Raw genomic sequence first — 15908 nt, 5'->3', positions numbered from 1 at the left:
CAACCCAGTCAACTACTGCATCTGCAGAGAGTCCTGGTAAGAGAGCACGTTTGACTTCTTAAATCTTCTGCTAGAGAAGAGCGGGGGGGGGGTTAAAATGAAATTTCTATAAACGTCCACTTACATTTTCTCAACACAGACAGCTGTGGATGATAATGACCCATGTTGAAAAAAATAATTGTGGTTTATTTTGCAGGTGGCCCTGACGTCGTCATCACTGTGATCGTTTGTGTAGCTGTGCTGCTGCTGCTGTTTGTGCTGATTTTGATCCTAATCTACGCATGTAAGAGTTATTACCAGTTTGCAGAAGAAACACTCACATATTGTAAACAGAAAACCACATTAACAACAGCTCCACCCTGTGTGGAGGTGAGGACTAACAAGGCCAAAGAAGACACTCTATATCGTTTGTAGTGACTATACATGACTTCTTTTTCATGTCTTGAAGTTAATGGACACATTGTTTTTATACAAAGAAAGGAAAAACTTCACTTATTTGCCAGACTTACAAGAGGAAACAAATAATTATAAATTTGTTGTAAAACAGAATTTCACAAAGTATAAACTTTACATTTTCCCCAACTCACCAGCATGAGTCTGGTGCGAATTAGCCTCCACCTGAAATTACTCATGCGCAGTTTAGGAGAGATCCAATCTCAATGAGGATAACAAGAAAACAAGAAAAAATACCAGGTGTAAACACAAAGGCAAGATCCGATGGTTAAAGTAACATTATATAAAATTTGTTTTTTGCGAGATTTGGTGTCAGTACTGTTGTGGAAATTTACATCACAGTAGGAATAACATAAGGAATATAGGAGAGGAAAGGTTAAGGATAAACACATATATATCTATAAGACATAGCAATAATATTAATAATAATAATATAAGAAGATCATACATAAAAAATGAAATGTAAGAGGACACAAATTTCTGACATAACAAGTGTTACATACAATAGCCGCGTTTGATCTAATTGTCAATTGATGTTACACATGACCGTAATAAACAAGGTGTATGGGTTGCAAACCAGAAATAAAACCAGTCGCATGGACCCGAGGACCATGAATCTGAGATAAATGGATAGCGGTCCTCAGGAATATGTTTTAAGTTGCTACCAGCCATGTTTCAGTGCGTTATGGGAATAATAATGTCGCTTTAAGGCTTAAAGTTAAAGGCTTAAAGAGGTAGTGTCTCAATTTGATAAAAATTGGTGAAATTAATCCATTTATGTCCTTCTACTTTTTTACTCAGCTATTGTTATCTTACTTTTGCTTCTGCCAGGATTTTCACCTTTAAAGAACACAAGAAATGGAGCAGCAGCACAGCACAAAAAGGTCAGTGTATAAATACAACTGTCCTCTACAGAAAAAAATGAGTTTAAGCCACACAGAATTACGACTCATGTTTACGTGTATTGATGTAAGCAACCTCTAGTGGCAGTACAATGCAAACACATTAAGCATCGACTGGTGTTTTTTTTGTTTTGGGCTGACCGATGACTGATATGTGGAACCGTTATATATTTGCTGTAAAATTTTTAATCTTGGTGTCAAAATTTTGAATAACACAAACTCCAACACAAAACTTTGTTGAAAATAACAAGATTAAAGTTAATTGTCATGTTTAATCTTTAAAATAATAAATTAAATGAATTAGAGATCCATCCCAGAGATGGACTACTATAACTGAAAAATTATCATAAACTGTTCCTTTACCACCTGCTATTTATATTATAATATGTGTGTGATGTGCTGCAAGTAGGCAAGTTAATTTTACTAAATGTAAAAATGTCACCACAAAGTGTAGGATAGGCTCTGCATGAAGACATTTACATTTATTAATTTAGCTGACGCTTTTATAACAATTGCCTTACAATTGCTCTATATGTCAGAGGTCGCACGCCTCTGGAGCAACTAGGGGTTAAGAGTCTTGCTCAGGGACACAATGGTGTTTCACAGTGGATCTGAACCCAGGTCTCTCACACAAAAGGAATGCATCTTATCCACTGCCCCATCACCACCCCAAGGTTAAAGAGCTGAGGTGGTGGTGTTTGTCCCAACCCCCCCAGCACTGTGATAGAACGGCTGGGTAAGAAGTGACATTGACCAGCGCTGCGTTGAGCTCCAAGCTGAACATTTTTTCACTCTCTGTGACCGGAAAAAAACACTCAGCGCCCAGCGCTTGCCTCTCAACAAGCGGCTGAGTTTGCAAGGAGCTAGTAAATTTTAAGATACGTATCATCTCAGCTAAACAGGCTACAACCAGAGAGATTTAGCTAGTTTATAACTAGCTATTAGCCTAGCTAACTACCTACATGTGCTTATGTAAAACCAAAACACAGCTGCGGTGGATGAAACAGAGCAGATTAAATATCGCTTAGTGCATGTCCCTGCTTTTTGTGCTGATGCAGTATCAGCATTTTACTAGTATTGCTGTTTTTGCTGCACTTACTTACAGTAACGGGCGTCGTTATGGTCAACTTGTGTAACCTACAATGATCTCCGCTGACTTTGCTCCACGTGTGTGTATTTGCGGAGCTCTGCTGACATGGGAGAGGAGGGGCCACAGTGTGGTGGCTCGCTTGTTCTATTGGCTACTTCCGCACAATAGTCAGTGTTGATAGGCTATTACTCGTGACTTGTAACCAATCAGCTAGTACTGTGGGCGGGACATTGCTCCACCACACAGAGGGGTGAGTACAGACTGAAAGAAGCGGCTGCATCAGAGCCAAAGGAGCACATTTTTTAATTAATTGATTATATCGACAATCTGTTTTTGAAATGACCGATGCAGATTATTGGAAAACTGCTGAATATTGCCGCCGATAATCGGCCAGACCAGACGGTCCCTTATTATATAAAGCCATAAAGTTGCACTCCTGTGGTGGTGGGTTTGTTGGAGGAAAGCAATTTAGCCGCCTTTCACCTGAGTTCCAATGTGAAACAAGATGTTTGTTTTTTTTTAATAAAGTTAATTAGCATTAACTAACTTCATAGTTTCAGGGTTAGCTAGTTAGCTAACCATATTAGGCTGCGTTCGAAAAGTCAAGAATAATCTTCTTTCCTAACCACCTTTCTTTGACCTCGATGGAAAACGTCATGAGGTCAAAGAAAGATGTGTCCGCCATCTAAAGGCATCACATAGCAAAAAGGCAGATAGGGTAACAGTTACCAAATAATGGACAGGGTGTTTCCCACAGAATGACAGCGTAAGGTGAGAGAGAGAGAGAGAGAGAGAGAGAGAGAGAGAGAGAGCGACCGTGCAGAAGGGGTGCTGAGCGAATAGCCTAGTATATGCTCTGCCCGCAGCTCTGTGATCAAAATCGATTTTACCCATAACCTACTAAAAAACAACAATAATCGAAATACTTCCAGGTCACTTGACTCAGTTAGGAACCTTCCTAAGCAAAAAAGACGCAGTTTGGACGCAGCCCTAGTCTTAAAGGCGTTGACAGAACCCCGTAGATCCCAAACCTCATCCTAACCTTCACAGTCAGTGATTGTATGTATGTTGCCTCCTTTGTGTCACTCCACGTGTTTATGTCATGTGACTTAGATCACGTGATTTCCAAAACGCTCATTTGAGTCATATTTGGATATTGGTAAAAACGATGTTGTCTTTTAGGTTTGAGGACTTGTTGGTATATATGAATGTTTGTGTGTGTTGTGGTACTGTATAGGTTGAATAGATATTGCTGGAATAATTGTGCAATAGCTGGATTACTCAAGTATGAGTGTTAAAAGAATAAGAAAGAACTTCTGGGACTCTCATTTCATAGAAAAAACAATATAAATTAATATTGACCAACAAGGATGCAGAGTTTTCACTGTTTCAGTGACTGAATCTCCCTTTTTGCTACGTGTGGAGATCCTGTTGCGTTTGTTATGAATATTTTACCTACAGTGGTCGAATTTAGATGCAGGAGCACTACCACCTCTGATAACCAACTGGCACACACATTTCTTTCCTGTTTCTTCCCTGTTGCCTCTGAACAGAAACCAAGGAGGATAAACTCTCCCTATAAAGTATTATACTGTTACCACGAGATAATTATCAAAAAACCACTGCAGACTACAATGGGAAATATGTTACTGTATGATATAATGTATATAGGAATGTTTTAAAACTTTAATTATTTAAACAATATTATTAAAAGCTATTGTTCTTTAAAATTGTATTTATTTAATATCAGTTACTCAGACTCAGTTCTTATTATATGGATTTTATATGATTTTTTCAGACTGTATTTTTCATTCTGGTAGGATCATGTCTATGAGGAGATACAGCAGACGCCAAACTCAGGAAATAAGATGAACTCGATTTATGCCACTGCCAACTTTCCCACAAACCCCTCTGCCTCGCAGCATTACTCCAGCGTCAACTTCCAAACAGCTCTGACAGAGTTGGTGGTGAGGCAGTGATCCTCAAACCCAGCTCTGCTGCCTACGAATATTCTACTGTGAAGTAAAATCCAGCCTGCTGTACAGTCAGCCAGCCGTCCAGCTCTTCAGAGGATCCTCTCTACACAACAGTCAACATGCCACAGCAGCACTGAGCAAAGATCAGCCCTGTCAATTTATGACATTTACTACATGTATGGTCAAAATTTCAGGTCATTCATTGCTGATGTGGTTGTTTACAATGAATCCAGCTCAGACTTCAGGAACTTCACCAAGATATTCAGATGTTGGACGCTGTCAACTTAAATCCTATCAATCCAGAGACACACGATTCACTTCATCATCCACATTGTTTGAGTCACCAAGGTGTGAACAGGACTTTTGCACCGATCTGTAATTACTAGAGGAGTCTTTCTTGTCTTGCTTCTGAAGCTCAGCTTTATATTACAGCTGATTATTATCTCATTACCTGATTTAACTTATCACAGATACTGTATATTGTTGACCTGGTCTGAATCAGAGTCCTAGAAATAAAAGAAAATCCTTTCCCTACAATTCAGTGATATTTTTATGTGAAAACTTGCACATTGAGAACATATTTTGAGAAAATATTTTTGACGACTACATTGACCATTTGAATTCACATTTAATTTCCAGATAAAGTGGCTATTCCTCTTTTTGTTTTGGTCAGTTATTTACTCATTTAGTGACGTTAAACACACCAACTAGACAACTGCACTGGGATCAAATCATTATTTTACATTACCTTGACAGCTGAGTTGGTGATGGTGCAGTGGATAAGATACATGCCTTGAGACCTGGGTTCAATCTCCCCCTGTGACCCCTCCACTGATGTGTCCCTGCGCAAGACACTTAACCCCTAATTCCTCCAGAGGCGTGCAACCACTGACATAAAAAGCTTTGGATAAAAGCGACTTAATTTAAAGAGACTGTTTTAAAACTGGTAGTTTGAGTTATTATATTATATATTTCATAGTTTTATGTACAAGAAAACAATCATTAAAATGTTGCTTATTATTTACAACACTAGTGTAACAGCCTCCTCATTTAATCTTATTAATTTCACTGTATGCAGGATTTTATTTTATTTTTTTACTTTAGTGTCATCTAGTGGTAAAATTAAGACTGACATTGTGTCCCAGTTTGCTCCTCAGTCTCTGATTCGCCCTCTGTATTGGTGTTGCTCTTTGTCCCTTTCTCTAACTCCCTAGCGCTGCCATCCTCAAGCTCACTGTGTGAAAGTGAATTTAATAATGTCAGTTATAATGTAATAATGTCAATATATTTAGAAATACAGTGGTGAAATTACAATGTTCTGAAGTTGAGCATGTCAATCATGTTGATTGTTTATTGTTGTGAACTTTCTCACTTTAAATGTTGCTGCTGCTAGAAATTGTGAGATGGAATGATCTCCTTGAGTTTTGTGAAGCACTGGTTCTCAAACTTTTTCATGTCAAGGACCCCCAAAACTGACTCACATTAGACGACGGACCCCCATTTGAGATCCCACCGTGACACACTGTGGGAGACAACACTACATGCCTTTTACCAAGACTACAGATATCATCAAAATAACTTGAAAGATGCAACAATCACATAGAATTTTACAAATAGCAAATTAACTTTAATGTGCTGAATATCTAGATACATTCATTTTCAATTTAAATCACCAAATAAGCACAGTTTCCTGTGGTTTACTGATGTCTGCAATGATGTGTGGTAGAAAAATATGAGGGGTGGAGCTTTTTGTAAGTGACCTAAAATAGAATGACACTAAAGCCTGAGATCATAACCTGACTGAGGATGTTCAGTCTGACCGTGATGCTTTTCTGATTCAGTTTTGTTGAATGACTAATTATTATTGAACAAGGAGTGACTATAACAGTGTTAAAACAATGCAGGGGGGCTGTGATGGTGGGGGTGTGCTGTTTAAAATGACGGTGAGACATCAACGATCCAGCCCAGTTTGACAGTCCATCAGGTTAAAGGATCACAGGATCTGACAAAGATCTGGAAAATGATCACAGCATCAATAGTTTAATCTTTGGTTGCACTAATTGTGAGATAAACAGCAGAAATACAGCGATCCAGTTACAAAGGAACGTCTGCTTGCTTGTGTTTCATTTGCCACTCAGCTTCTTACCCGAAGACTTCCTTTTGCAGTCTGGCAAAAGTTGTTCCAGGTTTATCTTTTTGCCAGAGTACTCAGAAGGTGTTTTTTTTTCTGCCAACAAAACACTCAATAAACAAGGCAAGGCAGATACTGCCACACGTTTTAATCTAATTCAGCCAATTAAACCTGATTAAACATGATAACCTGTTTATAAATATAATAATATAATTTTATCAGCCATCAGCAGCAGTTTCATGTGGTTTTGTTCTATGGGTGGAGACTTAAGTGAGCCTGTGGTTTGCAACCTGTTGGTTTTAAATAGCTTTTCTGGTTAAGGGTGAGAATGTCTCATAGCCAGAGGGAGATAAAAAATAATAATAGTAAGAGACGTGTCAACATAGACCTCATCCACAGCCATCACTACTGTTGTTCCCACATTTCCGTGTGAAGCTTTACAGCTTATTATTACAGCTTCTGTTTAAAAAGAGCTGTATCTCCTACCATTTAAATGCTGAACACTATCTGACAATGAAAAACTAAAAGGCCATTGTACACTATCTGCTCAGCAGCAAACAGGAGACAGACACAGTTAGAGACTAACTGGTGAACACAGTCGAGCATTTAGCAGCTAAAGAGTCAAATCTTCTCTCAGGAGAGGTTCTAGCCCCAAAACAAAGCTAACAGAGAGAATACTGGACAGATGAATGACCACTCTGCTTTGCGAACAAGTTCATCTTGAAGGTGATAATATGTTAATGATGTTCATAGGTTGCTTCCACTGCCCTCCAACAGGGTCACACACAGGTCCAAAATACAAACGCACAAACAGGACCTCTACATGTCAGAGTGAGGGGGCTGCCACGCAGTCAGGCTCCCTGAGCAGTTAGGGGTTCAGGCTTTGCTCAGGTGAACCTTCAGCAGTGACCAGGAGGTGAAGTGGCACCTCTCCAGCTGCCAGTCTGAATCCTTTTGACTGATCCGTGCTGGACGTGAACCGGAACCACCATCCGGTTCCCAAGATAAGACCCCACAGACTGAGCTACTGCTGCCCAAAGGTTTAACATCCACAGGTTTTAGGAGAAAAAATTCTAATAAAATGTCTTTAGTTTGTTCCCTCAGTCACCTGTGCAGATACACAATTTATGATCTATGAAGTACGTAATTTACTTGATTAAAACCAGATCATGAATAATGATGAGGATGTACGCATTCACAGTTTGTAGTTTGCATAAGTTATAACTGTTGCACTGTGTCAGGGGACAGTACAAGTTTTCTCTCTCTCTCATTACAGTCATTTCCTATTTACTGTGTAATGAAGTGATGTATAAGGTGGGAGGAGATGTGGCTAAAACTTAAAGAAGAAAGATGAAAGGGGCAGGATAGAAAATTGAGGAGTAGTTTTTAGGTATCATAAGATGTAAGTTCAGGAAATAGAGCTGTGCAGATACAGGAGACCAACCAACAAGGAGGATCTCAGCATCCAACAAAATGAAGATCTTTCTTCTTCTCTTCCTCTCACAGACGACAGGTAAAACGTTTGCTGCTATTGGACTACTGATCTTAGAGATTACACTTGTTACAGCTCTGCTTCTGAAATAATTAACAGGTTGGTCTGGTTTGGGTTATTCTCATTTTGTATTAGTTTAATATAATACAGCCCTCAATACAGTGCTCTGAAATCTGTCTCAGCCTCAAAATCCAGTTCTGGTCGAGCTATAAGAGAATTAATCTAAATCAGAAAGGATATTTATCGTTTTGTGAACAAATGTTACAGCAGGATTGTAAACAACAGTACAGTCATGGTAAGAGAATAAACAATAACAAGGTGTCTTTGAGGCGGTGTGGCTAAAAGACAAATTCATGTCTGCAAAATGTTCACTGACAACATTTCATGTGGGGTTTTTTTAAATAGCCAGCTCCCTTGTGATGTTATCTCGTAGCATCTAAAACACAAGATCAGTATATAAACAATTTCACTAGCAAGGACCATGCCACAACAATATGTCATTTAAAGGTTTAATGAATCTGAATGAACAGAGGAAATTGTTCTTTAGCTCAAATTAGTTAGTCTTCAGAGAAAAAAACTAAATAAAAAACATAAACAAAATCAGCTTTTCAGACAGGATATTTTAGGCTGTTCACATGTTGCTTTAGATTTAGGTTTAGACTCCACTTTCAGCAATGCACTTACGTGTTTGTATAGCCCCTCCTGTGGGCGCTCAAAAGTGGATTGTAAACAGATGATGAATGACAGAATATTAACACAGTTGCAATTATATAAAATCTTTCTTTAAATAAGAAAAAATATAATTGCTGACAGATACTATTAAAATGTCCTCATAGCAGCTTACGACTACATTAAGTGTGTTCTAAACCATGTATTCAATATTTGTATACTGCTTATAATTGGTAGAAGGAGCTCAAATTAAAGTGCTTAATTAATTATTAATTAAAATGTGCTTCACAATTATCTAACAGGTGGGTAACTTTAATAACTTGTAATAATATAACATTATGTGTGTAAAAGCAAAGGTCAAAATCATTTAATTAAAAGAAACGTGCAACTGAGCATTGAATGTCTGTGATCCACTGATTCAAAGAGCTGTCTGCTGAGAGATCCTGCAAATGTATACAAGAAACAGTGTTTGTTTCATTAACAGAAAGCTAATTCAGATGAATATCTGTCACATCGTTTCAGTGTCTAACATGATGTGAACTTTTGTCTTTGATCTACAGGTTGTGAGGCCTTGTCTGAAGTGAAGGGATGTGCATCAGGATGGGTTGAATTCACCTGCAAATATCCAAAACCAAATGTAAAATATCAAAGTATTTATGTAGTTTCTCCCAAAGAAATCATACGAAGCTCTGAGAAGGATGTGTGGGAAAACAAAGGCAGAGTTTCCCTGTACCATGATCCAAAAAATACAAATCTCAGAGTGGCCATTAAACAACTTGAACGTGAGGACTTCGGGGACTATCAGTGTAAATTTCACCAACGATCGGACTCATCCCAGGACACAGAGGAAGTGAAATTGGACGTTGGTAAGAGACACTTTTCATTCAAATACATTCTTTGGATCCAGCGCTTAAATATATATACATATTAAAATGATAAGAACTTAATGCAAAGTATTTTGACTCCAATTTCACATTCAGTAGAGTCACTTTCTATTTTAAGTCATCATCTGCTTAGATAACCAAAATCAAAATCAATTTGCCATAAAGATCATATTCCAATACATACTGTATGAGTGTAGTGATGTGCATTTCCATCATGTGTTAGCACAGTATCTCAGTTTCACATTTGATATTTCTTGTTTATTTGCAGAGACAGACGGCTGCCAGGGACAATTTATTCAAACTGCGTACAGAACAGCTAAAACCACCATCACATGTGATCACACAGGAAACAAATACAAGTTCTTCTGCAAACAGAACGGTTCAATCTGTGAGGATATTTTATCAACAAAATCCTCTCTGAAGTCAAACGGGACATTCACTCTCACAGAAACCAACAGTAGCTTCAGCATGTCCATCAGTAACGTGTCCTCACATGATGCTGGTGTCTACCGGTGTGGAGTGGAAACACATGAAGGAAGTTACAGAGCTTCTCTCAGAAAGATACAGCTGAAGGTTGAAGGTGAGCAGCACACATCTGACACTTTGAGCTTTGATCTACTCATACAGAAAATTAAGTGTCTGTCTGTCTCTCTACAGCTAAAATTACTAACTTCACTGAGTTTCCAAATATTGGACAGAATCTCACATTCGGGTGTCGATATCGAAATGATGCTCCGATTAAGAAGTTCATCTGTAAGGGAGAAGATCCATCTATATGTCAACCTGTAGTCAGCAATTGCATGCATAGTGAATAAATAAAGCCATCATCATGGATCAGCAATACTATGATTCACCATGGCAAAAGAAGCAGTGACAGAATCTGAGTTGGCGTGAATAAAGAGTCCCTAAGTTACAGTTGAAGTTTTATAATGAACCACAGTTAGTTAGTTTGTTAGTTTCCCTTGGTAAAGAGCAAAACATTTGGCAGCATCAGACCTTTTTCACAGAAGACATTTTTACATCACAGTAGGAAAAATACAGGTGTAAATAATAAAATGAATGAGGGCTGAATTCCATTTAGCTGCTGCAGTTTCAGGGTCCTGATATTGTTCATGCTGACTCACTGTCATGACTTAACAGAGCCATTGTTAATGTTATTATTAACACCTGTGCTGTTCCTGCCATCAAACAGATAAGACCATTTTTGATTTTATTGCCTTTATTGTCATTGCATGCGATATACAATTTCAGTCACTGTCAACTGAAACAGTAAAAAAAACTTTTTGGTTTCAGTTAAAAAGACACAACTGAGTTAATATTTTTTCTTTCTAATCTATTTTCTATTTTTACTTAGCAATCCTGGCAAGAGCATCCTATTACTCAATTATGGCAAAAAATCATAATCACTTATTGACTAATAATATTGAGATTGCGATTAATTAACACGATTAGTCAATGATTTGGGGAGTTTGCATGCTCTCCCCGTGTCCCCGTGGGTTCTGTCCGGTGCTCCGGCTTCCTCCCACCATCCAAAGAAATGCAGGCTGGGTTAATTGGTGTCTCCGAAATTGTCCTTAGGTGTGGATGTGATTGGTGGTCTGTCTATGTGTGGCCCTGAGATGGACTGGTGACCTGTCCAGGGTGTACCCCGCGTTTCGCCCGATGTAAGCTGGGATTGGCTCCAGCTGTTTGCAGGAGAAGCGGTTGACGATGGATGGATGACCTTTTTGAAAAGAAAGGATCTTCTTGAACTTTGAATTTTCTCTAACTCATTCAGTATAAAACGTGCTTTGTGACCAGATCTGTCTGATCTGGGCATGTTACCACACAGTTGTTTACTGTCAAATGCTTAAGGCTCTTTTCTAACTTATTTGCACCAGTCTTTGGGACTGCCACAGTGTGTAACAACCGTCAAACAGCTGAATTGGTTTTTCCTTACTTGTTCTTGATCAAAAGCGCTCCACCCTTCATCTTGGCCCGAGCTGAACATATAGGTCACATAACACACTGGATTATAAAGTCAAAGCTAGAGCATCATTGCGAAAAAGAATGTCTCACAAAAATTATTTTACCTAGATTATTTTGTTTTCATAACTTGTGGAAGCCAAAATCATAATTGAAAATTGCAGAAGAAATCAGAACCTTTATAGTGTATGTGAAGAAGCAATTAAGCTGAAACTCATTAAAGCCTTATAATTTGCTTTGTTAAAAAACATTTGACTTTTTTTTCAAATGGCTGTGAAATCCTGATGCTGCTTAATACTTGTTTTAAGTTCCTGCACTTCTTCAGAGCTGCGTTCTGCAGTGATGTGACAGCAGAACTTCATCAGCTACAACTAAAACCCAAGTGATCAATTCATAAACATATTTAGTGTTGAGTGTTTCACTATGCATGTTTTTAAGGATAATTAACATTCTGACCTCTAAGGGTTATTCAGTCTGTTCTCTTCACAAATTTAATTGTTTTCTTTTTCAGTATCACCAGCAGTATCACCAGCAGTATCCACATCTCTGTTTTTTTCAACCCAGTCAACTACTGCATCTGCAGAGAGTCCTGGTAAGAGAGCACGTTTGACTTCTTAAATCTTCTGCTAGAGAAGAGCGGGGGGGGTTAAAATGAAATTTCTATAAACGTCCACTTACATTTTCTCAACACAGACAGCTGTGGATGATAATGACCCATGTTAAAAAAAATAATTGTGGTTTATTTTGCAGGTGGCCCTCACGTCGTCATCACTGTGATCGTCTGTGTAGCTGTGCTGCTGCTGCTGTTTGTGCTGATTTTGATCCTAATCTACGCATGTAAGAGTTATTACCAGTTTGCAGAAGAAACACTCACATTTTGTAAACAGAAAACCACATTAACAACAGCTCCACCCTGTGTGGAGGTGAGGACTAACAAGGCCAAAGAAGACACTCTATATCGTTTGTAGTGACTAACATGACTTCTTTTTCATGTCTTGAAGTTAATGGACACATGTTTTTATACAAAGAAAGGAAAAACTTCACTTATTTGCCAGACTTACAAGAGGAAACAAATAATTATAAATTTGTTGTAAAACAGAATTTCACAAAGTATAAACTTTACATTTTCCCCAACTCACCAGCATGAGTCTGGTGCGAATTAGCCTCCACCTGAAATTACTCATGCGCAGTTTAGGAGAGATCCAATCTCAATGAGGATAACAAGAAAACAAGAAAACAATACCAGGTGTAAACACAAAGGCAAGATCCGATGGTTAAAGTAACATTATATAAAATTTGTTTTTTGCGAGATTTGGTGTCAGTACTGTTGTGGAATTTACATCACAGTAGGAATAACATAAGGAGAATAGGAGAGGAAAGGTTAAGGATAAACACATATATATCTATAAGACATAGCAATAATATTAATAATAATAATAAAAAAACAGTCGCATGGACCCGAGGACCATGAATCTGAGATAAATGGATAGAGGTCCTCAGGAATATGTTTTAAGTTGCTACCAGCCATGTTTCAGTGCGTTATGGGAATAATAATGTCGCTTTAAGGCTTAAAGTTAAAGGCTTAAAGAGGTAGTGTCTCAATTTGATAAAAATTGGTGAAATTAATCCATTTATGTCCTTCTACTTTTTTACTCAGCTATTGTTATCTTACTTTTGCTTCTTCCAGGATTTTCACCTTTAAAGAACACAAGAAATGGAGCAGCAGCACAGCACAAAAAGGTCAGTATATAAATACAACTGTCCTCTACAGAAAAAAAATAACCGTGTTTAAGCCACACAAAATTATGACTCATGTTTACGTTTATTGATGTAAGCGACCTCTAGTGGCAGTACAATGCAAACGCATTAAGGATCGATTAAGGATTTTTTTTTTGGGCCGACCGATGACTGATATGTGGAACCGTTATACATTTGCTGTAAAATCTTTAATCTTGGTGTCAAAATTTTGAATAACACAAACTCCAACACAAAACTTTGTTGAAAATAACAAGATTAAAGTTAATTGTCATGTTTAATCTTTAAAATAGTAAATTAAATGAATTAGAGATCCATCCCAGAGATGGACTACTATAATTGAAAAATTATCATGAACTTTTCCTTTACCACCTGCTATTTATATTATAATATGTGTGTGATGTGCTGCAAGTAGGCAAGTTAATTTTACTAAATGTAAAAATGTCACCACAAAGTGTAGGATAGGCTCTGCATGAAGACATTTATTAATTTAGCTGATGCTTTTATCCAAAGCAGCTTGCAATTGCTCTATACGTCAGAGGTCGCACGCCTCTGGAGACACTAGGGGTTAAGAGTCTTGCTCAGGGACACATTGGTGTTTCACAGTGGATTTGAACCGAGGTCTCTCACATGAAAGGCATGCATCTTATCCACTTCCCCATCACCACCCCAAGGTTAAAGAGCCCCCCCCCCAGCACTGTGATAGAACGGCTGGGTAAGACCATTGACCAGCGCTGTGTTGAGCTCCAAGCTGAACATTTTTTCACTTTCTGTGACCGGAAAAAACACTCAGCGCCCAGCGCTTGCCTCTCAACAAGCGGCTGAGTTTGCAAGGAGCTAGTAAATTTTAAGATAGTTGACAATGATAGCAAAAAGGCAGATAGGGTAACAGTTACCAAATAATGGACAGGGTTGTCACATTGAAAATGCTTGCTCACACTCACCCTCCTGCCCACCCACATTCATCAACATAAATCCCAATTGTTGTATGTAAACACAGTGTTTCCCACAGAATGACATCCTAACTGAGGTGTGTGTGTGTGTGTGAGAGAGAGAGAGAGAGAGAGAGAGAGAGAGAGAGTGACCGTGCAGAAGGGGTGCTGAGCGAATAGCCTAGTATATGCTCTGCCCGCAGCTCTGTGATCTAAATCGATTTTACCCATAGCCTAATAAAAAACAACAATAATCGAAATACTTCCAGGTCACTTGACTCAGTTAGGAACCTTCCTAAGCAAAAAAGACGCAGTTTGGACGCAGCGCTGGTCTTAAAGGCGTTGACAGAACCCCGTAGATCCCAAACCTCATCCTAACCTTCACAGTCAGTGATTGTATGTATGTTGCCTCCTTTGTCACTCCACGTGTTTATGTCATGTGACTTCGATCACGTGATTTCCAAAACTCTCATTTGAGTCTTATTTGGATATTGGTAAAAACAACCTATGTTGTCGTTTAGGTTTGAGGACTTGTTGGTATATATGAATGTTTGTGTGTGTTGTGGTACTGTATAGGTTGAATAGATATTGCTGGAATAATTGTGCAATAGCTGGATTACTCAAGTATGAGTGTTAAAAGAATAAGAAAGAACTTCTGGGACTCTCACTTCATAGAAAAAACAATATAAATTAATATTGACCAACAAGGATGCAGCGTTTTCACTGTTTCAGTGACAGAATCTCCCTTTTTGCTACGTGTGGAGATCCTGTTGTGTTTGTTATGAATATTTTACCTACAGTGGTCAATTTAGATGCAGGAGCACTACCACCTCTGATAACCAACTGGCACACACATTTCTTCCCTGTTTCTTCCCTGTTGCCTCTGAACAGAAACCAAGGAGGATAACTTGTAAACAAACTCTCCCTATAAAGTATTATACTGTTACCACGATAATTATCAAAAAACCACTGCAGACTACAATGGGAAATATGTTACTGTATGATATAATGTATATGGGAATGTTTTAAAACTTTAATTATTTAAACAATATTATTAAAAGCTATTGTTCTTTAAAATTGTATTTATTTAATATCAGTTACTCAGACTCAGACTTATTATATGGATTTTATATGATTTTTTCAGACTGTATTTTTCATTCTGGTAGGATCATGTCTATGAGGAGATACAGCAGACGCCAAACTCAGGAAATAAGATGAACTCGATATATGCCACTGCCAACTTTCCCACAAACCCCTCTGCCTCGCAGCATTACTCCAGCATCAACTTCCAAACAGCTCTGACAGAGTTGGTGGTGAGGCAGTGATCCTCAAACCCAGCTCTGCTGCCTACGAATATTCTAGTGTGAAGTAAAATCCAGCCTACTGTACTGTCAGCCAGCCGTCCAGCTCTTCAGAGGATCCTCTCTACACAACAGTTTCAGGTCATTCATTGCTGATGTGGTTGTTTACAATGAATCCAGCTCAGACTTCAGGAACTTCACCAAGATATTCAGATGTTGGACGCTGTCAACTTAAATCCCATCAATCCAGAGACACACGATTCACTTCATCATCCACATTGTTTGAGTCACCAAGGTGTGAACAGGACTTTTGCACCGATCTGTAATTACTAGAGGAGTCTTTCTTGTCTTGCTTCTG

The 15908-nt window shown here is 38.4% G+C and overlaps 1 protein-coding gene and 1 long non-coding RNA gene across 2 annotated transcripts; both read left to right on the top strand.

The window, feature by feature from the left end:
* The first annotated feature begins 207 nt into the window (after positions 1 to 207).
* On the top strand, positions 208 to 5448 carry LOC119882338. Its single transcript, XR_005440497.1, has 3 exons — positions 208 to 283; positions 1285 to 1337; positions 4266 to 5448. It is a non-coding gene; the product is annotated as an uncharacterized LOC119882338 (long non-coding RNA).
* A 2577-nt stretch (positions 5449 to 8025) lies between these two features.
* LOC119882529 (polymeric immunoglobulin receptor-like) lies at positions 8026 to 15574 on the top strand. Its single transcript, XM_038692567.1, has 5 exons — positions 8026 to 8065; positions 9274 to 9579; positions 9866 to 10177; positions 12313 to 12485; positions 15416 to 15574. Exons 1-5 carry the CDS (start codon positions 8026 to 8028, stop codon positions 15572 to 15574), a joined length of 990 nt encoding a protein of 329 aa, XP_038548495.1.
* Positions 15575 to 15908: the final 334 nt, after the last annotated feature.

The sequence above is a fragment of the Micropterus salmoides genome, unplaced genomic scaffold, assembly GCF_014851395.1.
Source record: "Micropterus salmoides isolate LMB-PRFRI ecotype aquatic unplaced genomic scaffold, ASM1485139v1 Ms_hic_scaffold_3, whole genome shotgun sequence".
In the NCBI taxonomy this organism is placed as follows: Eukaryota; Metazoa; Chordata; class Actinopteri; order Centrarchiformes; family Centrarchidae; genus Micropterus; species Micropterus salmoides.
The sequence above is the reverse complement of the archived record's forward strand: the minus strand, read 5'-3'. Positions and strand labels throughout refer to the sequence as shown.

Bases quoted from the DNA above. Each gene is read 5' to 3' on its own strand.
- LOC119882529 (XM_038692567.1), top strand. From the start codon at position 8,026: ATGAAGATCTTTCTTCTTCTCTTCCTCTCACAGACGACAG. The intron at 9,580-9,865 runs GTAAGAGACACT...GTTTATTTGCAG, and splicing joins GGAAGTGAAATTGGACGTTG to AGACAGACGGCTGCCAGGGA. The intron at 10,178-12,312 runs GTGAGCAGCACA...TTTATTTTGCAG, and splicing joins GATACAGCTGAAGGTTGAAG to GTGGCCCTCACGTCGTCATC.